The sequence below is a fragment of the Lampetra fluviatilis genome, chromosome 34 (assembly GCF_964198595.1).
Source record: "Lampetra fluviatilis chromosome 34, kcLamFluv1.1, whole genome shotgun sequence".
NCBI classification, from domain to species: Eukaryota; Metazoa; Chordata; class Hyperoartia; order Petromyzontiformes; family Petromyzontidae; genus Lampetra; species Lampetra fluviatilis.
Genome location: NC_136308.1, coordinates 5,195,974 through 5,217,866, shown reverse-complemented (window position 1 = coordinate 5,217,866; position 21,893 = coordinate 5,195,974). Strand labels below are relative to the sequence as shown.

The 21,893-nt window shown below is 45.6% G+C and overlaps 1 protein-coding gene across 3 annotated transcripts in view; it reads right to left on the bottom strand.

Annotated features, from left to right (window-relative positions):
- LOC144944310 (transcription factor EC-like) overlaps positions 1-21,893 on the bottom strand; it is a 75,853-nt gene that overhangs the window by 5,556 nt on the left and 48,404 nt on the right. For all 3 annotated transcript variants that reach the window (XM_078872371.1, XM_078872369.1, XM_078872370.1), the window contains exons 3-6: positions 9,628-9,723; positions 5,787-5,913; positions 3,419-3,475; positions 1,827-1,902 (exon numbers count right to left, since the gene is read on the bottom strand). In XM_078872371.1, coding sequence (XP_078728497.1) covers positions 1,827-1,902; positions 3,419-3,475; positions 5,787-5,913; positions 9,628-9,723 — 356 coding nt within the window. The remainder of the gene's footprint in view (positions 1-1,826; positions 1,903-3,418; positions 3,476-5,786; positions 5,914-9,627; positions 9,724-21,893) is intronic.

Here is a 21,893-nt window from a genome sequence, read left to right as displayed (position 1 = left end):
TCGAAGGGATATCGGAAGTGGCGTGCCGGGTCTGGAGTCTTGTTGGGGTTGCCGACCCGGATACACCCGGCTGGAACGAATCCCTGTGCATAGGTTGTCACGGTTGCGCTGCATAGCACTTTGATGTGTCTTCGGGTTCCCGAGGTAGCTCCCAGTACGTGCAGCGAAACGTCGGACATCGTGCCAAACAAAACGCGGGACAACCCGAAAATGCATCTGAGAGCATTCTTCTGTAATTGTATGTTTATTCTGATTGTGCTATTGGCATTATGGTCATGGGACGATTATATCCATTTGGAACTCTCGCAGAGTAACGCAACATCCCGTATGTTAGAGAATGGGCCGTGGAAGGAGACATCACAGAACTGGTACTGAGATCCCTTAAAGAGAGCCTTTCTTCTCTGCACACTAACAAATGTGCTTCCCGCACACGCTGATAGAAAAATATGTTAATCGGATGTCAGCCAAACCAACAGTTTTATAACTCTCACAGCTGGAACTTATCAAAGTTACGTGCAGAATAAAATTTCTGGTGATTGGATTTTTTTTTGGTGCAGTTATTATTAACTGGACTGACACCATGAGCTTGTTAAACTTAAGAATCTGGTTGAATCGCGAGCGGCTTTCCATATTAAAACCCAGGATCTCAGCGGTGCCAGCTCCCTCTGTACAATACTACACTTTAACGACCGTGTGCATTCATGAGCATGAGCAAGCTGTTTGTGTGGGAGCGTGCGTGAAGGCTAATGAGACATTTAATACAAGTTAATACCACAAGGGGATGAATGAGAAAGTAATTACGTGAGCTCACAACAGCCCCAGCAATACGTGCAGAATTGCATACTTCGCAGAGGGCTGTCCAATTCTCTAATGCAATTTGATTGGTATAATACAGCAAAAATATTCACATATATAGAGGCACTGCGCGGGAAGAGTAGCGGTTTGCATAATAATTACTTTTTTCCAAACAAACGGAGGTACACGGAAAGTGCATTTAAAGCCAATGCCACTGCGGTGTTTTCATTAAGAGCGAACGCGTGGGTCAACCGAGTCTGTATGACGATGATGCAGGCAACAATGACTTGCTTTTACTTTAACATAGAGGTCTTTGAAAGAAAATTTATATTGTGAAGTCATTCTGAGTTACGGCGCTTGTTTTCCAAGGGTAACCCAGGTTTTCCAAGTGTTGCAATTACGGATTATAAGATAGCGATAACACTACTCGCCTCTGTTTAACCAGGGCAGGACTCATCTAGTCCTAAGACAATTTTTCCTTTGCGGAAAAGGCCCCACAATCGAACATTTGGCCGATTTCCCTTGGCGACTGTCGAGTGTTTGGCTCGTGGATCCAAAACAGCAGTGGCTGGAGAAAACCCACCACACGCTCGTGCCGGAATATCTATTTAAAAAAAACTCCGCACAATTGGCATCAATCAACTTGCTCTGTTGCCACATGGGCCACCTTGCAGCTCGTGGAGGGGGTTTGGAAGTTCCACAAATTTGTTTGGACCCACAAACTCCCGCACCCAAAATGTTGGGCTCACGGTTGTGTGCCAGCCACCATGCCTGGCTTCTTATGTGCCAACTTTATATGTGTGCCTACTTTGTATGTGTCTACTTTGTATGTGCCTACTTTGTATGTGTCTACTTTATATGTACCTACTTTGAAACATGATCACACCTCAAAGATGAATGTGTTGCAATACGGACATATAAAACATTTTCATTATTATTCTCATTATCCTTATTATTATGAAACGCAACCTCTGTGGCGGAAGAAAAAAAACGAGTGCTGTGCGGAAACAGAATCAAGAATAAATGCTTACGGGTCGTTGGACTTGGGGATTAACGTTCCAAGCTCCTTAATGCGATCATTGATGTTGAACCGTCTTCTGCGCTCAACTGTTCGTGAAAGAGAAACATCGCCAAGGTGAGCGTGACTACGAAAGGTAAAACGCGCACGGCATGACATTGCGGGAGTGGCATAGCTAGCGAGTGTGCAGGGCGGTGCGACGGCCCGCCAGGGCCCAAGGGGCTAGAGAGGCCCAGGCATCACAGGATCGAGACGTGGGAGGAAATTGGACAGACCCCCCTTCCACCTCCCCCCAATTGAATTCCTTGCACCAGAGCCGATGCCAACCATGCGATGCCACTGTTACGGAACACCCTATTTGCACATTCATAACTTGTGACAAGAAATTATTTAGGAGCCCATAATAATAATGATCATAAAAAATTTGCAGTCATAGTCAATTCACTAGTGTATAATAATAATTTAAATCTTTAATGCGCCACGTAGAATTAGCTGACTTTTGAAAAGAGAGAACAACTCAGAGGCATGAGGAACCACAAAGCGGAAAAGGCAGCCACGTGGTGAGCCGATTTCAAATTACTCCCATGCTCTGCGGTCCTCTATGTATAAAGGTGTTTTCGGACAATTAATGAGTGTTTTACATGTGGGAGAAAACTGGAGCACCCAGACAGAACCCACATGCGTGATGGGGCAACACTATTCCACAAAGACGGAATAGGTGAAGCCCACATTTTTGCTGTTCTGCCTTCTCCTGTCGTGCCAGCGTATGGCACCCACTGGACGCCCACAGGAAGAGAGTTTAACAACAATTGTACAGTGTACCATCAACTCTCGCCAAACCAAGTGATGGATTGCAGGCGTTTGCCTCCACGACCTCCACGTGCCGCCACCATCCCTAGCAGTCATGCGGTTTTTACAATTCACGTGACCTTTAGTTGCCAGTTCTGTCACCAGTCTCACATTGGCCATCATCCCTTGCGGTAGACATCATCCTATGCTGGGAACAAAAGCAAATCAGAAGCGTTTGTTCCCTGGTCAATCTGTTCCTCTTTTTTGTCTCTGAAGTAAAATTCTCAGCATGCAACTCTCGAACTTTCTTTCCACACTTCTCAGCTTTTCTCACGTTTTCTTTGTGAGCTTTGGAAATAACAGTAAATTATTACCACGGTAAACACAAAGGTGCTTGCCGTGGTAATAATTGTTGATCATATTCACTCCACTGGTCAATGCTTGCTGACTAAGAGGGTGCCCAAGACTGGTTCAGATATCGTTCACCACTGGATGGGAGTCAAACGCAAGTCACCGAGTTCACAGCACAGAGCACTAACAACTTGCGCCACTGCTCCACCCCCTTGTCTGATAAATTACACTTTTTGTTTTACAATTTTTATTTTACCAGCTAAGGCCCACTGAGATCTACAGCTCTTTATCAGAAGCGACCTGGCCGCAAGTGATAGTTCAATGAAGTGGCTCATCATTTGGTCAACGCATTTTTTTATGAGGATGAGTTGAAATGGGTGAACTGAAGTTTGGTCATCTACAGAATTACGTGATTTCATTGTGCGCAATTCTGTCCACTGTATTTTGTTTGTCAATGAAACTCACTTAAGTTGTGGTTATCCTTCTTCTGACGTTCTTTAGCAAGGGCCCGGACATCAGGATCTGTAACACACCACCACGACAAAGTTAAACACGCCGCGTGGCGCAAATAATACTCGCCAGGGTTTCAGAAACGTATTTATTCATTGTTTGTTCATATGTGACGCTTTAATTTCAAAAGTGACCGTTAAGCATAGTAAGTGGATCTGTGCTGGACGTGTCGCTAGAAGGGATGACGCAGCGGCTTTTCGCGAGCCATGGAACATAAGACGGTCACCGCATCGCGCGCTTTCAAACGCGCTTCTGCGGCCGTCTGGAACGCTCTTCCTTCCGATATTAGGAAGCCACTGGAGTTACGCACTTTTAAATCATTTAGATTGAAAACTCATATCTTGAGAACTGCTTGTTGCGTTTAAGTTTGTTGTTCTTCCCTCCGATCAACATGAATTGGTACATACCGCGCGGATGAAGTTCAACATAGATACGTTGAGGCTTAGAGAGTGGAGTGGCAGTCAACAGAGAGGCTACCACACATATTGGATAAATGCTGAATTGAACGTCAGTTCACTTGTTAATATACTCTACACTCACAGGGTATAGTCGTATTACACTAATTTTTTATAGATACATGCCCAAGAGGGTATCCACAGAGGAGATGGATCAGTTCCTATGTGGATTGATCATGGCTGATGAAGACGATTATGTACAGCGTAGTGAAATAACGTTTACAGCAAGTGCAAGCCAAACTTCACATACACACGTATCCCTCGTGTTCAAAAGCATCACACCGAAATTCGTAAACAACACTGCTGTGCAAACGATGGGTACTTCAAATGCGAATAGCCTCAGCGCTTGTTCACTAACAATTTGCATTTCCACATTCAAAGTACACAGGCTGGAGGCTGTAACGGGGGTCCAATGCATGCAAACAGTGCTTCTTAGCACTTGTTATCACATACCACCCCACAGGCCACACTGAGCGATCTTTGTTTGCGAAAGCTCTGCCCCCAGCCACGCTAATGCACGTCACATGCTTGGCTATCTGCCCTAAAAAAAAAAACTCGCTACTTACACCATCCAGACCCCTTCTCTGGGGTTCGCGTGTCCCAGCCTCAGCTCGGACGACGGACAGTGATTTTCCTTACGAGGAGGACTGAACTTTCTCACCATTAACATCCACCGGAGAAACAAACCCCCCCCTGTATATCTCTGTCTCGAGTTTCAGTCACCTCTGCCAATTCCTAGGCCCGGGCACCCCGTACGATTCATCTTCTACAAGCGTGCGGTGGGTGAAGAGTGAAAGGGAACGTCACAATATTGGCGGTGAGGATTAATGGTGCAGGGGCCAACGTTCGTCGACGTTACGCTTGTATTAATATTTAAACAAGAGGTGGTGGAAGGGTGGCACACTAGTTGGAGCAACTGCGGTCTTCAGCTGAAGCCGGCAAAACCCGAGTTTGAGTCCCAGCCGTGGCCGACGTCACCGGCGAGGGATGTGCGGAAAAAAAAGAGTCCTGGCACCCCTTCTCCCACTCGGATCGAGCACTGTGGTTCAAGTTCCTTGGTTTTTTCGGTAAAGTCATGTAGGTAAAAAATTAAAATTAATAAAAGTAAAATAAAAATAAAAAATCACGACGTTTCGGAGGCAACACAAGCTTCCGTCTTCAGGTGGAACCGTCACAGCACGATTGCTGTTTCAAGTAAGGTTCAAGTAGGGCCCAGAAACTCCCACCACCAACACGGAGTGGGGTGGCCTTCACCCAGCAGAAGATTGACACGAGGACTGTAAATTAATATTATGGTATATATCGTTTTGTTATTAGGGACAATGTCCGTGTCTTTCGGCTGCCTTTAAATTGCAACAGAATGCGTCAACTGCTTTGAGAGATGGACAGATGAGACTCTAATCATCCCTACGCCTTACTGAACCATATATGCAGGTGCAGGGTTATCCCGGCGACAGGATGCTTCACCCGTGCCTTCCACAGGCTCCACCGTGAAAGGAACAGTCGCGATAAGTCAAATGGTGTACAGGAGTTTGTAGGTTCAATCCTGACCCTGACTCTTGTATATTTGGAGTTTACATGTTCTCCCCATGGTCGCGTAAAATTTTCTCAGGGTCCTCTGGTTTTTCCCTCCACGTTTAGAAACACGCGTTTAGAATATTTGGCGGCTATAAGATTTCCACGTCATAAGCCACTTCGTTCAGCTATCATTTGCGACCAGGTCGCTTCTGGAAAAGAGCTCTATATGGCTCAGTGGGCCTGACCTAGAAAGAAAATTGTCCTCACTTACCATCGAAGAGGTACGCGGCGAAATGAACACCGAGAGAACGACACACACCCCCCCTCCCCGTACACGTGGAGACACTCACCCCTCCCCGCGTGCTCCCTCTTCATGGCGGGCAAGCCCCCGTGGCACGAGCCATTGGCCATGTTCACGCCCGGCACCACCATGCCCGGCCCCGCGTACCCCTCCAGCAGTCCGCCGGACAAGCCCACCTGCACGCCGCACACGCCACAGCGGAGCTTTGCTGGCGCTCGTGATCAACACGCAGGGACGAGCAGCTGGTGGTGCCCATGCCAGAGAAGGCGCAGCAAACGCGGTGGCGAGATGTTAACTACCTCGCCTGGTATACAGGAGGTCGTGAGTTCGATCCCGACCCTTGACGCCTGCTGCTGTATATTTCTAATTTGCGTGTTCTCTCTTTCTCTCTCCCCGTGGTCGTGTGGAATTTTCTCCTTGTCCTCCGGTTTTTCCCTCCATATTTAGAATGAACGCGCGTTTAGAGTATTTGGCTGCAATACATTTGAACGTGAAAAGCCACTTATTTGAGCTAACATTTGTGGCCAGGTCGCTTCTGAAAAAGAGCTATATAGCTCAGTGGGCCTTGCCTGATAAAAAAATTAAAATAAATAGTAAAGTTTAGTTTTAAAACAAACGTGGTCGGGATACCACATGGGCTTCAGAGCACGGATCAGATTTTCGATCTGCAGAGCTACGAAAGCAGCTAGCATGTGGCAGTACGGCAAGTCGCTTGGAGAGATTATTGAATGTTATACCGTCCCCTCATATCGGTGGGTTTCCTTCAACCGCTCTGATTGCAAAACGATCATTCGGGAATTTGCCAAACGTCGCGATACAGGACCCTCCTGGAAAAAAAGGCTTGAGACTCTTTTGGAAAATATAGATATGTAATTTTTTAGTAATATACTCTTATAAGCTGAGCGTGTTATTCAGAAAACAATTAATTATGTGTTCATTGTACTCACAATCATTATTGAGCAGCGTAAACCTTACAGCATCAACTATGGGTCGTACCACTTCTTATTTGGTGTTCATCTTCTCTGTGCCCGTGTGTTCTTTCAGGGCAATTGAACTTATTTCGCACACATGGGTAAGAAGAGCTCAGTTTAGAGAGTGCATTGAGCTCTTCCAGCATTTCATCTTGTGGCGACCTTAATTATCGGAAAAGTGCCACTTATAAAGCTTACTTGTGACATGATGCCAGCTATTCTGGGACGCAGCCTGTGTTGACCGAGCAGACATTTTTTTTTAAATACACGCTTATAGAACTTACATGGTCATCGTTTTGAGCAATTGAATAACACTCCAGTGGATTTTTAAAACCGACTTTGAAGGTTCATCATTTCACAGCAATACTTAAAAAATACTACTTTAAAAAAATCTGCTCAACTAACATTTGGGCAGTGTTATTCTCATGTTCACAGCTATGAGCCATTTGTGAAATCCATATTCCGATGGTGAATGGGGAGTTTATCCATAGGAATCCACTGTCGACTTCATGAAAACACCGCACGTTTGTACTGGTAGGAACCTCCTGGTTACACCAGCTCACAAGGGATTATTGTGTCCGTCCGTCCGTCGTGCAGGGAGGGGCTGGGTGGGGAGGGGAGGGTAGGGAGGGGCTGGGTGGGGAGGGTGGGGCTGGGTGGGGAGGGGAGGGGGGAGGGTGGGGAGGGGCTGGGTGAGGAGGGTGGGGAGGGGCTGGGTGGGGAGGGTGGGGAGGGGCTGGGTGGGGAGGGTGGTGCTGTGTGGGGGCTGGGAGGGGTGGGGCTGGGTGGGGAGGGGCTGGTCACCCCATGGTGCCCTTATAAAACTCAACGTTTAACCTACTCACGCCGGCTTGTGCCCGCCCTCACAGTCGGGAATATTTGCGGAATACACCACGCCGCCGTTGACCCTGGCCATTGACCGAGCAACCCAACGTTACTACCAGCTCCCTCCGCAGGAATGTGTTTTATTGAAATCAGATGGATAACGAGCTAATCCCTGATCTTACAACATTCTGATTGTGAATCGCACTCTATCCACTGCACTACTCATCCAACTGTTCTACGCATTATGTTGTTTCACATAGACAAACATTTAAATTTTACAAGAGATGCAGTGATCTTTAAAAAAAGTAAACTTTTGGGCAAGTTGTGCCACTTATAACGCAAGCGATAAGCCATCATATTCATATTGCGAGTTAATCTGAAGTCACAACAAATCTGTCACAAGGTGGTAACTGGCATATGGCAGATGTCGATGATTATTGCAATTTTAATTTTTCTTGATATGGTCAGGACACATCCCTTGAGCTTTTGGATCTCATTTTCAAGGGAGTGCTGGCAAAATAGCAGCAATAAATTGGTTGCACGGAGGATTTGCAAACTTGTTCGTGGTAAATGTGGCTGCAGTACTTTGCATTTACGGCTCTTTTGACAATCCTCTACTGGGTCACGGGGTTTATTTTTTTTACAAGTGTCAGTAGCAGCTGGAACAGTGAAATATGAACAAGAGCGCTATGTTGGTGAACATAATGCAATCTCACCATACGTAGGTACAAATACATAGATATAACGTGCTCATTAAAACAACGCATCAATGAAACAATTGTATGGAAGTGAGACGCAGTACATTGAAATCGTGTCCAGGCCCCACACAAGAGAGTGTGATTGTTAAGGGGTGTCACGTACACAAAGGATTAGTAATAAAATGTTAATGCTAATTAACTTTGCAACAAACCCAGGCTCTCTTCGTGTACGGAACATGATTATGTACACTTGCACGACCTTTAATGTTTACCTTCGACACAGAACCAGTGATCTGTCCATGGTATAATGGTTTGGCAGACTGGACTTGCATGACAGAGATGGCTAGTTCAATCTCCTACTCTGGACATTAACGAGATGGACAATTATCTTAAATTCCACCCCCACCACTTCAGAATCAAAATATTTACTTAGATGGGTAATAATAAAATAATAAAGATAAAACATAATAAAATACAATTCTCACAACGTTTCGGCCACAACGCAAGCAGCCGCCCTCAGGTGAAGAACAGGTCTGTCGGAAAGACAGCGTCTGACAGACCTGTTCTTTACCTGAGGACGGCTGCTTGTGTTGTGGCCGAAACGTCGTGAGAATTGTATTTTATTATGTTTTATTTTTATTATTGTATTATTTCCCTTCTACGTGACTTTACCGAAAGAACCAAGAAGATGAATCCCTGCAGTCACGAAAGCTTTAAATCGAAATTTAAATCTATTTAATTTATTTAAACTAAAATAAATTAATTTATGAATAAATTTATTTTAATTAAAATAAATCAAATCTAAAATAAATAAATTTATTTTAATTAAAATAAATTCAATCAATTTAATTTATTAAATTTTTTTACCCTCATCTCTCTGCCGTAGGGCTTAGTATAATCACAGAAATAAAAGCTTTTAAATATCAGAGAGCGTTAACTTTCGATGGGATCAACCGGAGAGATGTTCTGAACTTAGACTGGAGGAATCCGATGACCTAAGAAGCACTTTTTCACAGATGTCCAGTAGGACTTCAGTCTGCCCAGCAGTATAAATGGGTCCAACCACATTTTAAAGTAGAAAAAACAAAACACGTGTAAATAAACATGTTGAACTTATTTCGCACCATACGTAGCCACACGTGCTCATTGTAGGTGTAATGTAATCCATCGGCAGGCCAGGCAGGATAGCGTGCAAGAGTAGGCACAACATATACCGTCGTTTTAGAGAGGCTCTCCAGAGCTTCCCTCTAGCGGAGGCCATCCCGCCAGCAGTTGCACGAGCGAGCGATGGCAGGGCTGCTGCCCTTCATGAGCACAACAACGACGACGATGACGGCAAACAAAAAACCGCCCTCGCGGTGGCCAAGTCGAAGCGACGGTGGCGCGTCCTACCCACCGGGTGGGAGAGAGTCGTCGGGTCCAGGAAGCCGTTGATCATGTCGTCCTTCATGCTGCTCTCCAGGCTTATGATGTCGTCGATGACATCGTCCATCTGCCAGACAATCATCGAGAGAACCATGGTCGCCGGTTAATCCCCACGACGCGCGCGTCTTTCGCGCGGCGCGGCGATGCCAGTTCCATGCGCACCCCACCCCTCCCTGGGCCGCTTGGTCGTGTAGGAGGCCGGGTTTGCGAGACGGGGCTTCAACGCGCGGGAATTCAATTTAAGGGCTCTTGCGAAGAGGCCCGCTGCACCAGGGTGTTAGGGGAAGGCTGCCACCCTGATCTTGGCAGACTTGATGGTAAAAAAAAGGGTTAACGGCAGTGTGCGACAAAGCACAGGTAATGCTCGCACACCTTGAAAAAAGTGGCAACGTCAACATCGTAGTTTAATTACAATACCGTATTCTCCAATTTACACAAATCTGGTCTTAGACACACGCAACCACACACCAGATTATAAGATGTACCCCGACCATTGCTTAAACATATATGGGGGGAAATATGCGTATTATAATCCACAGGGTATAATAACAATTGATCACTTTTTAAATAATTTGTCAATAAACTGCTGTGTTAGTCGTGGGAGTTGTTTGACCATACTTCACCACGCTGGTCAGTTTAGGTTGGTATAGGGGGGTGGATCCAGAAATGGGGTTCAGAAACCACTCACCACTGATGTCAGGTCAGGCCTGGAATCGACCACAGGTCATTGTGTTCATAGCACAGTGTGCTAACCACTGCGCCACCGCTCCACACCCAATGCCATGTTATACTGGTCTATATTTTGCGAATATCCACAATATAGTGATTAATTACAATATTAATACGATAAATTGTGCAACCTATCGAAAGAAAATGAAAACTAAACTAAACATTTTTTTTTTCATCTGACCGGGTAAGGCCCACTGAGCTATAAAGCCCTTTTTCAGAAGCAACCTGGCAACTCAGCGGCCTTAGTTGGTAAAAAAAACAGTTTAGCTTCATAGCAGCCAAATACTCTAAACGCATGTTTCCAAATGCGGAGGGAAAAACCGGAAGCAGAATCCACGCGACCACAGGGAGAGAGACACGCAAACTCCAAATATACAGGTGTCAGGGTCGGGATCAAACCCACGACCTCCTGCACACCAGGTGCGGGAGTTAACATCTAATAACAGGAACTAAATAATGAATTGTGTGTAACATGTGGCTACAATACTGCCGCTAAAACTAGTTTTAGGTGAAAAAACAAATGGGGTCGCTCAGTCATGTGCGCATCGGTTCATCCTGCTGGGCACAAACACGCAAACATTCATTCCGTTTTAAATCCAGGAAAGCGCGATTAAGTCTCAATACTCTTTCAAAAGCGTCATTTTAGTTGAAACAGTGGGCAACTTTATCAAATGCCCCCCTTCCCCACCACCCCCTGTCCACTAAACTGTAAAAATTGGTACACCACAGTTAGTTGATTCACAGATCAAGTGCCGCGGGGTAAAATGTGAGTCCTCTCCAGATGACTGTCAAGTGTGGAAGAATAGGCTATCGAGCTACCTCAAGTGGAGGCCCTTCTCCCAGGAGTGGAGTGAGAAGGCAATTGTCCAGTCCTGCGCTAGTGAAGTGAGAGGAAGCCCACAAGCGCAAGGGGATAACACTCAAAATCTCCACCCAGATATGTTCAAGAATCAATTGCTATATGCCCATCTGCTGACCAACTTCTATTTCTGCTCAGTCTCTCATCCGTTTTGTTTCTATATTCCTCTATTCGAGGGTTTACAGTGAGATGGACTATCCTACGCCGAAGGGCTCTGCCTTTGGCAGTTCTTGCGAGTAGTTGTGCTACACTGAAACCTGTCCAAGCAACTGCATCATCAATCTAAATTCGTCTGGATTGGCCTTGGTCTCATTCTCCTGGAGCCAAGCCTGCACGGACTATACAAACTCAACGACCCTGCTTTGTTTCTGACTTTTGACAAGATCAGGGGATATTATGATGATCTGTTCGTAGGCGTTCGGGTGAGTAAAGAAAGGTGATTTGTCATCTGTATGGAAACATGAGGTTGCACTAAAGACCCTGAACTTATCACTGTCACATGATAGCAATACAAGTATGCCCCGTGATATAAAAAAAATAATAACAGGAAACAAAATGCAGAATTCTGTGGCCAAATTTTTTTTTTCTGCTCACAGTTCTTTAGTCACATGCCATCAACAGGAAGACTTTGAGTAGCAAAACTGTCATAGAGAAACACGCATGACTTTAACGCAAAGACAACGACACATATAAATACAAACAAAAAAACGTTGGAAGAAGGCCCTTTGCAGTAACAACAGAGCAAATTGTTGCCAAAAAACGAATTCAACATGAACAAAAGAAAAGCCACAGCGATTCTGAATTCAATTTTACCAAGACGCAATTGGTCCTGCAAGCACCCGTCACCAATCTGCATTTACCACAATGGTGATCGACAGTCAAACAACCCCCATGGCCTACACAGCATAGGAAGGCAGTGATCCAGCAGTGGAATGACAAAGGACTGTAATGTAATCAACTTTTATTATTTTATTGTACATCACTCTATTGCTTCCCTCTTCGCAACCCACGCTGACCACTGTGGTAACGTATAGTCAAATAACTTCGATGATCCGTACGGCATATGGAGGCCCTCAACCGGCACTGGATTGACTTTCGGTGCCGTACAAGTACACGCACTGTGTGTTGCTGTTTTTTTACTTTTTCTATTTGTAGTAATACGTGGAGTTTATATATCACCAGATTATTATTCGAAGCATAATATAAAATGCACCTTCTGCAAAGTTAAATCACCAACCCACAAAAACGGAGTTAAATTGTGACGGACACGGTGGTTTTGCAATTCCATTGCCCAGTGGGGACTGCCCATCCCTGGACCGTATTTATAAACCTTGGTCATGGAGGGCATCACATGATAGAATGTCAATAGGACGACCAAAGCATTGTTTCAAGAAAGTGCCCTTTCTTAACTCCAGATTCTTTTTCCACATCCACAGAAACTGGCATGTTAATGGCTACGTGACTTGGTGACCTAAAACTTTCTCACATGACAGTGTGCTTATTTATATATTTTGTGCAAAGAATGCACTTTTTGCTGAATGAGTCTTTTTTTCCCACCTCAATTTCGGGATAATTTTTTTTGACAATTTTTTTTACAATAAAAAAGAGATAAATGCTAGTGTGCATTTTTAAAAGTATCCAGGAGTTTGGATGCAATTACATCAATCCGTGTGCAGGCGCTGTGTCGATTGTTACATCGCAAGATCATGAGAGGGGCTGGTAGGTCGGAGATGCCTTCATCCAGCAGTGGATTAACCACGGCTGATGGTGACAATTGTGAATATCCAGTGACACTGGATGGCATTGCGTGATATTTCAGACAGATTACTGGAAATATTTGTCAAATCCACTGCTGGTCGAAGTCCTCTCCATGCCGTGTCAGCCACGGGAATTGTTTCACCATACCTCACCACACTGGCCAGGGTAGGTTGGTGGTAGAGGCAGTTCAGATACCATTTGTCACTGATGTTGGCTGTGGCTGGAAATCCAACTGAGGTGCCCAGGTTAGTAGTGACGTACGTGAAACTACTGCACCACTCCTCCCCCTAGGTGGATTCTTGTTCCACTAAATTTGATAATCAACGTGCTTGATGAAGAACGTTTTCAATCAGTGCATATTACGTGACACACGGATCAGAAACGTGGGCGCCAAAACAAATATGAGCAGTACACGAAAGAAACGCGGAGAGATGCATGCCTGGACTTGCACAGAAAGAGAAAGAGGAACACGTGGGATGGGAAAAACAATAACAAGTTCGAGGCATTACCATGCAGTAATTCAGCGCGGGTGGTTTGCATCACGAGAATGGATCATGGTTCATGGATGAGACTGACAACAGGATGTCAGCCAAAGCAAAGAAGGACAACTACCACAGCCATGGACGAATAAGATCAGCTCAAGTGCAGTCATTGATGGCGATGATGATGCAAACGATGATGATAACTGGAAAAATGACCACATTTGCAGTTGGCCGCTTATTTATTCGTAATTGTTCGGTCGTATTTTTGGGTTTCAAAGTGCAGTGTGGCAAAACGGGTTGTTTGCCACCGACGTCAGAGGGCTGAGCCTTGCAACTCTGTAATGCTGGGCCCGTGGCTCACCGGATAACACGCGGGGTGAAAGAGCTCTCACGCCTGAGAGAGCACGGCAGGTTGGGGATGACTTCCACCAGCAGTGGATTGACCATGGCTGATGGTGACAATGTGTGATGGTCCCAGCCTCGTCAATAGCAAACACGCGTGATATAGAATAACCCTCTGTGAAGAGAAATTAGCATTTCCCACTCCCGCCAATTCCTGTTCACAAATAGCCAAGCAACAAATCAATGCATTGGACTGCTAAATAATGCCATCATCAGAAGAACTACAAAGTCACCATTTAAATAAGTAATATATTCATCCTTCATTGGCAGAACTCTCACATACGATTGGTATAATTGTTGCTTTATGTCAAGTCGTGTTAACGTGTCGATTCTCGTTGAAATTGGGACAGAAGGGAGTTATGAACGAGACCTGAATGAGATCAGTAACCTCTCATTTTGTGACTGTTCGGCTGTTCCAGGTTAGTCACCCTGCTGCTTGCGAGGGCATTTTGAATCAGCATCTCCAAAAATGTTGCCAGACCAGCCTAAAAAAGTCCATGAATATCCACGACTAACAAGCATAATCTCAGAATCGAAGTTGCACGAATAATTTTTTTATGGTATAAAAAAACCTGCCACTTTAAAAACTGAGTTTTCAAGGTGGCGATGAGAGGCAATGCAATATTCAAGACCTGTTTTGTATGGGATACCTGCTGGCAACTGTTACACCGTACATGGGACGTTATTTTATACATCTCAAACACACAATATGTTTAAGAGAAATTTAACATTCAAGATACATACGAATTTCAGTGCAACAATGATCTTCCTACCAAAATAAATGTAAACTTTTCAGTTGAATGGTATGTTTATTAAAAGAACAGCATTAAACAACAGCATTAATGCTATAATTTGCGGCTGGAGGTTTTTACCTTGTCGATCTAAACTTGACGTTGGTCCTTTATAAGAGTGCAGTGTATCAGAGGAGACGTTAATGAGGCATTCCCAGCCATTTGGAGATATAAAGAACAATGCGATGTGGCAGCTTTGACAGAATAATGACATCGGTATGCCTGTGATCCCCCCCCCTCCCTACAGCCCTAACAGACTGTTGGGGCAAATTATGTTCGCGAGCACCTATTAAGGCCAAGACGGTGTGCGAATCGGTGGGTGGTCAGCACCACGTTCGGCCGCCTTTGTCTCCCCAGTGCTAATGTTTACACATCACACTAGGCATTCATTTTGAGGCTGAGTCGACCTAGGGTAGGCGCAGGACACTGCCCCTGGTCCATTCTCCCAGCCCCTCTGCAGACCGCCCCTGTGTGAAATGTCCACACTGGCGAGGAAAAATACAGATTTGCCCTGTGTGTATTTCTGACAATAAAATGACCTTTGAAACAACATCGCAGCTGGTGAGAGCTCAAATAATACCCGCCATGTTGTTTCCATGGGTGTAAGTAACTTTCAAGCGAACTCCAACGCAAGTCAACATCACGTGGGAAGCGATCTCAACAAGGGATGGCCTTATGCTTCGTCGAGGAAGCAGCCGCTTCGAGCAAGTGGTGGGCAAAGCCCCAGCGCCAGTTGTGTTGTCACAGTCTGAACATCGTATCAGATGCCTCGCCACGCAAAGAACAATCTTACGTTGCTCATCGACATCATTCTAACAAAGGATTTGTATCTGCTCAAGGTGCAGCCCTGAAATGACTTGCTCATGCCACTGCTGGTCGGGAAGGGGCTCTGCTAGATTTATATTTTGTCCGCGTGGCACCAAATCTATGGAACGCATTGCCACTTGAAATCAGGCAATGGGAGTCGGTAGATACATTCGAGTCTGCTTTGAAAACCCCATCTCTTTAAAGTGGCCTTCCCTCTTTAGTACGGTCGGTTGTCCTGGGTCTGTTTTTGTTTCCTACTTTTCATGCATTGCACATTGGGATCCTAGGATGGAATGCAGATTATAAATTATAATTATTAGTACTTTTCCAAAGCTGCAAACATGAAATTGTTCATCTGAGCGAGCTCTAGAGAGCCCCCTCCAGAGGGCCCTTGGCCTACTCTTCCACACTGGCCGGACATGTTTGGGATATGGGGGGAGTACCAACATTTTACCCCACCGCACGTGGCCTCTAAATGGACTAACTGTGGCGTACGCATGTACACTACTCGATGGTGGGGGGGGGGGGACTTGCATCAATGTCTCCACTGTCGTGTTGGGTGATTGAACCGACGACCTCTGGCTCACAAGTCTAGCGTGCTGCTCACCTGTACACCGAGGCACTAACCCCAAAAGGGTTCAACCAACCCTTTAAAAAAACAGGATTGTATATGGTATTTGCAGTCCACAACCGAGCAAGGCACAACCTTGATGAGTAGTGGAAGGCCACAGTGTAGACCAGTGTGATTGGCTGTTCTTGGGAAAAGGGGTTATATTGAGCGAATATTCAAATTGCATAGCCCTTGTAAGGAAAGGTTGGAGAATTACGATCATGCTTTCTCACCTGATGACGGACGCTTGTGTTGCGCCCGAAACGTCGTGATTTATTTTATACCTACGTGACTTTATCGAAAGAACCAAAGAGTATGGATTCCTGCAGCCACGAAAGCTTCAAATCAAGATTAATTACAACCAATTGCATAATATTTTCTCATGCTGCCCGTTGCATACGTAATGCATGCTATCTTGTTTAATCATAACCTGTGAACTTTTTATTTTGTTATAATTTAGTTTAAACTTCTGTAGGCCATTCTCAATCATTCATTCGTCTGCAACGAAGTGTCACGATGCACGTATCACACCCAACAAAAGTAACAAAGTGAAAGCTTTGCAAAGAACGGGCGGGTTGGTGGTCGTTACATTGTTACGGTGGTCAGGGTGCATTAAAGTGAACGGGAAAAAGTATCTGAGCACACTGTCACTCTATCATGCCAAACGACAGGGGTCGTGGGTCAACGCCCCTGAGCACAGCGATCACATGCGGCCTGCACGCCTCTACGCCCCACGCGGCCGCTGCAATGAGCTGTGACGAAAGAAGAGCACTGATTTAAGAAGTTAACAAACGTGTCTCACAAATATAATTAAAAAAGAACAATGAAAAAAAATGTTTTACTTACGCACTCCACTTATGGATGAGGTGCATGGAATCCATTCAACTGCCATTTCACTCGCTAAAAGCGACTACACATTTTTTGTTAAAACACTTCTCACTTGTATTTAAATGTAGTTCTGCTATAGGTGTTACACTGTCATGTCATGATACAAAGTACGAATTGGGAACTCTCACAGATCAGTGCATTAATCCGTGCAAGAGAATAGCCCACTGAAGTTGATATTACAGAACAACTTGTGAGATTACTTTCAGCGACCTCCAAATCAATGCGCTTTCAACATACCATGATTGCATAGAGATGCACTAATGTTATGGCATTCAAACCACTGTAGTTTTTTAAATCTCAGAGCTGGAGATGAACCAACATAAGTGAAAACCCACATTTTATAATGCGTTTTTGTGTGCAGTCATCGGTGACGGGGCTGAGACCCTTAACTCAGATTCGAGCCCACGATTTTACTAGTGCCAGTTCAGTGATCTGGATCTTGACTCCTGAACCACATGGTCACCGTACTAAAAGCAAAATTAATAGGCAGTAAGATTATCATCCCATTCTGTAACTTTGTTGAACTCTTCCTGTCATTCATTTATGAATCATATAGCAAGCACAAGTTCAACTTAAAAAAGGGACATTCTTATATTCCTAACTGCAGATTAATTTTAGTTCCTATCCATTACACAGTTATGAGCTGTGCAACTGGTTAAATTATGCTTTTCATAAAAGAGGATTATAAGTATTAAAACATTCTAAAATTGTGTACACTTGCACCACATTTTCCGATTGTGTTTCTCCCAAGTCCCGTCGCAGGGAAGACTTGACTCCTCAAAGGGCTCTCACAGGATTAAATAACGTTTGCACGCACGTGCAAAACATCAACAGACAAAAGTGTATCCCATCACGTAAAATGAAACTACATTTGAGTGCATTTGTTTATGGGGCCCACCTGATAAATATTTAACAGCAGTGTTTGTTTTAAACACACACACACACTGCAGTGGTTTCGACCTCCTGGGTCTTCCTAGCAGAGCCAGCCCTATAAAACAAATGCTATTTTATTGAGAGACATTAATGGCAAGCGCCGTCCACTAAGCTTCGAGGCCAATTTCAACACAAAGCAGCAAAACGGTCAGAATTTACGATGTGCTGGTTTAAAAAATGAATGATAATGTGCAAATGAGCAAACACGCAAAAGTCTGTCTGCACATATAAATAAATAAACATGCTTCCATTGTGGCACTCAGGTCCGAACCAGTCCAGAGGTTGCTGAAACAAAGTTCTCTTAAAAGGCGTTCTTAGCCATAACATCAGGTAACCCGTGGTATTTTATAACTGGGCCACACCTTGCTGATGTGACTGTGAGAGCTGAAACCAGTCCAGCGTCTCCCTGCTTAAATAAATGCCGCTGGAAAACATTTCTCCAGGAGTCAAACTGACAGATGCACTAAACTTGTTGCGTTTACATGGTCAGACGGATCCTCGTCTATTGCATTATTTACTTGTATCTTCACAATCACAATGAGAATCAGAATCTTTACTTAGACCGGAGGAATCCGATGAGCTATGAAGCTCTTTTTCACAGATGTGTGGCAGCCTTATGAATACACACAAGAGTTGTGTAATGTAAGCTGTCAAAAGTAAACAAAAGTGGCTTAGTGCTGAAACAAGGAGATGGCAGGAATCATGTTCTGTATACAGCCCTGAGCCAGTTGTGAAATATCCACATTCCAATATCAGGGTCAGTCTATCCTTCGGACAACCACAATTGACTTCCTCACAAAGCAGTCCTCATTTTGATTAACAACGGAAAGGATGAGTGGCCAAGTCGACAATCGGCCATGGATTGAACGAAAAACCTTCCAACTGCCAACCACACGATCTAACTGTGCGCCACCAGACGTCCACACTGGTTCTCCAAATATGTAGCGGAGCATTCCGCGGTGGAAATTGGTCAAAATAAGAAAAACAGTGGGCAAATCAAACCAGACAAGGGGAGTTGGCCGGTCGCGCTCCGGAACAACCTGTGCACCAGCGCTGTTCGCCCGGGCTAGCCCGAGCGGTCAGATCACAAAGTCATTTGAGTCCTACAGCAATCGAGTGTGCAGGCTGTGCAACTGTACAGGGGGTAAAATTGGCCACAAGCACACAGGAGCCGGGCTACCAAATCATTGCGAGCACCAGGGCCAGTGCCAACCACGCCGTGCCACCGAGTCATTTGGTGGGCAGCGACCACCGCTTTACAGATGTCCCATGTGCAATCGGGTTGTGCCACGTGTCGTTCGACGTGATTTCTCCTCCACGGGGTTGAAAGCGTCTTTCAAGAACTTCAGGAAGCGACGAAGCTCCCGGCACGTGGACCGAGAAATGTTAGGATGGCCCATGCCAAACGGCACGACGTCGAAAACACAAGCGGCAGGGCCCCCAAATGGCGCGACTGCGAACACCGCACGCGTGCGGCAGGGGCTTGTCGCTGCCCAGCGCGCAACTCGGTAGCATAGCATGGAATGGCACAGGCCCGGGGCGCGAAAGGAGAGAAGTTTAATGGGGTGTCGAGAGAGCGACCGCAATCCCCCCCTGCCCGCCGCAGAGCGTCTGCCGGCGCCCGATACCTCTCGCTCGGGGTTGAGCTGCAGGTTGAGCATGGCCACGGGGTGCGCTGCACCGTGGGTAGGGGGGGGGTCCCCGGGCAGCGCGTGCCCCAGCTCCCCGCTAGGCAACCCCGAGGCCCCGTTGCCCGGGGGCCTGTGGCCGCCCCCAGGGCCCACCGAGAGGAACCTCTTGACCGACGGCCTCTGCCCCGGAGGCATGTGGTACTTGGCCGAGGCGTCCATGTGCGACGGTGCCTGGTATATGAACACACCGGTGGGGGGGTGGGGGGGGGGAGCGAAGGTCGGGGTTCAGTGCGGTGAACGAGGGGGAGCGCAATTTGACGTACGAGGCGGGTGAAGACCAAGCGAACGTCAGATTGCCGTCGAAGTCGGGGGTTGGTGGGGGCGAACCCGCGACGAGTGAAGTGGTTCTATTCGATCGCATCGCAAAATGCACCGAGGGCCTGTTGGTTGCGGGGGGGGGGGGAGAAATCCCACCTCATTGGAACCTGCCTCATTAGTTTCCAGAACGTGCCTAGATGCCGCGCATTTATTTCAAATGTGTTCTGGTGCGACGCACGCGGAACCCCGTTCAATTTAACTTTCAGGTTTCCCGCCCACGCTGCACGTGGCCTGCACGCTGCGTTGCGTCACTGTTGTGGGTGCCCGCCTCCTGTTGCCAGCTAGCGGCAGCGGCTGAACACTGCAGTTGACGTCGTTATCAGCGGTTATGAACGACGAGCCAACGTAAATTAATCGTGCACGAATTCGTCTTTCAAAGAGTCTAAAAGGAGAGGAGGAGGAGGGGGGGTCTTATTACACTGGTCAACACACTTTTTCTGGCATAAGGTATTCCAACGGTTTTAAGGTAATTTTGGGGTGCTGATTCCAAATCTGGCATCAGTTTTTGTCTATCACATCCGCTTTTTGAGATATCAAATATTGCATTTTCAATAAAAACTGCAGAAGAAAAATATTAAATAAATGTGGATATCTACATAAAATGATATTATAAACATACCACCCTAAAAATACAGCACCATATTTTAACACTAAAGCAGTCACTGGCTCGCAACAACTTGCAATCATAAGTGACAGAGTTAATTTCGGGTAAAATCAATGAAAATGGGGTATGCCGGTAGCATAAAAATGAAATGTGATCGAGCAAATCTGAGATCAGATTTGGAATCAGCACCCTGAAATAAGTCTAAAACAGCTGCAAAAGTCCAGGCCAGAAAAAAATGTTTTTTTTTTGTTGACCAGTGTTATTAGTCTCGTTCAACACACACTGCGTCACGTGAGCGTTAACGCCCTTTGCCACGCTTTATTTGTAGTCCTGCCAAAGCCGATTTAACGTACAGTACGTTCAACTCAACAGAGCCACCAGAGTTGTACGAGCTGCCAAATAGTTTGTGTCGTAGGTAATGCGAAGTCGATGCAACTACTACCGCTGACCGAGTGCCTACTGTGTGCTCAAAGTTCCCAATCGTCGAGAAAAATCACCGTTTGTGCCACCTTGGTGAATGGATACAAACAGGCAGCACGGTTCGGTTAACATCTTCCAAGTCCCGCCGAAAAACGTTTCTCTTTCAGAGGGAACTTTCGATTTTAGCTTATCCACTTCTTAGCCAAACACTGCCCCCCCCCCCCCCCATTGTCATCGTATGCACAGTATGTATGTTGAACTTTTTTCGCACCGTACGTAGCCAAGCGTGCCAATCTGAGATGCAAATCGCATTGAGATTTGACCAAAGGTGCTCTATAAGCTGCAATTCAATTTTCGATTTAAAGCTTTCGTGACTGCAGGGATTCATCTTTTTGGTTCTTTCGGTAAAGTCACGTAGAAGGGAAATAATAAAATAATAAAAATAAAACATTAAATTATACAAATAAAACATAATAAAATAATTCTCACGACGTTTCAACACACACTGCGTCACGCGGACGGCTGCTTGCGTTGTGGCCGAAACGTCGTGAGAATTCATCTTCTTGGTTCTTTCGGTAAAGTCACGTGACTTTACCGAAAGAACCAAGAAGATGAATCCCTGCAGTCACGAAAGCTTTAAGTCGTGAGAATTATTTTATTATGTTTTATTTTTATTATTTTATTATTTCCCTTCTACGTGACTTTACCGAAAGAACCAAGAAGCTGTAATTCATGTTATTTTTTTTTATAATAATTAATCCCGTGATTTTTATTTTATTCAAATGTTGCCGATATCCAGACACCTAGGGGACCCCCACAGTGGCTGCACTCCTTGTGTGCAATGAAAGCGATTTGCAGGGCGTACGACAGGGTAGCCAAGAAGTTTGCTCAAGTGGTGACGATGCCACGAGATGTGATGCAACAATGCGATGTTCTGGGGCAGTT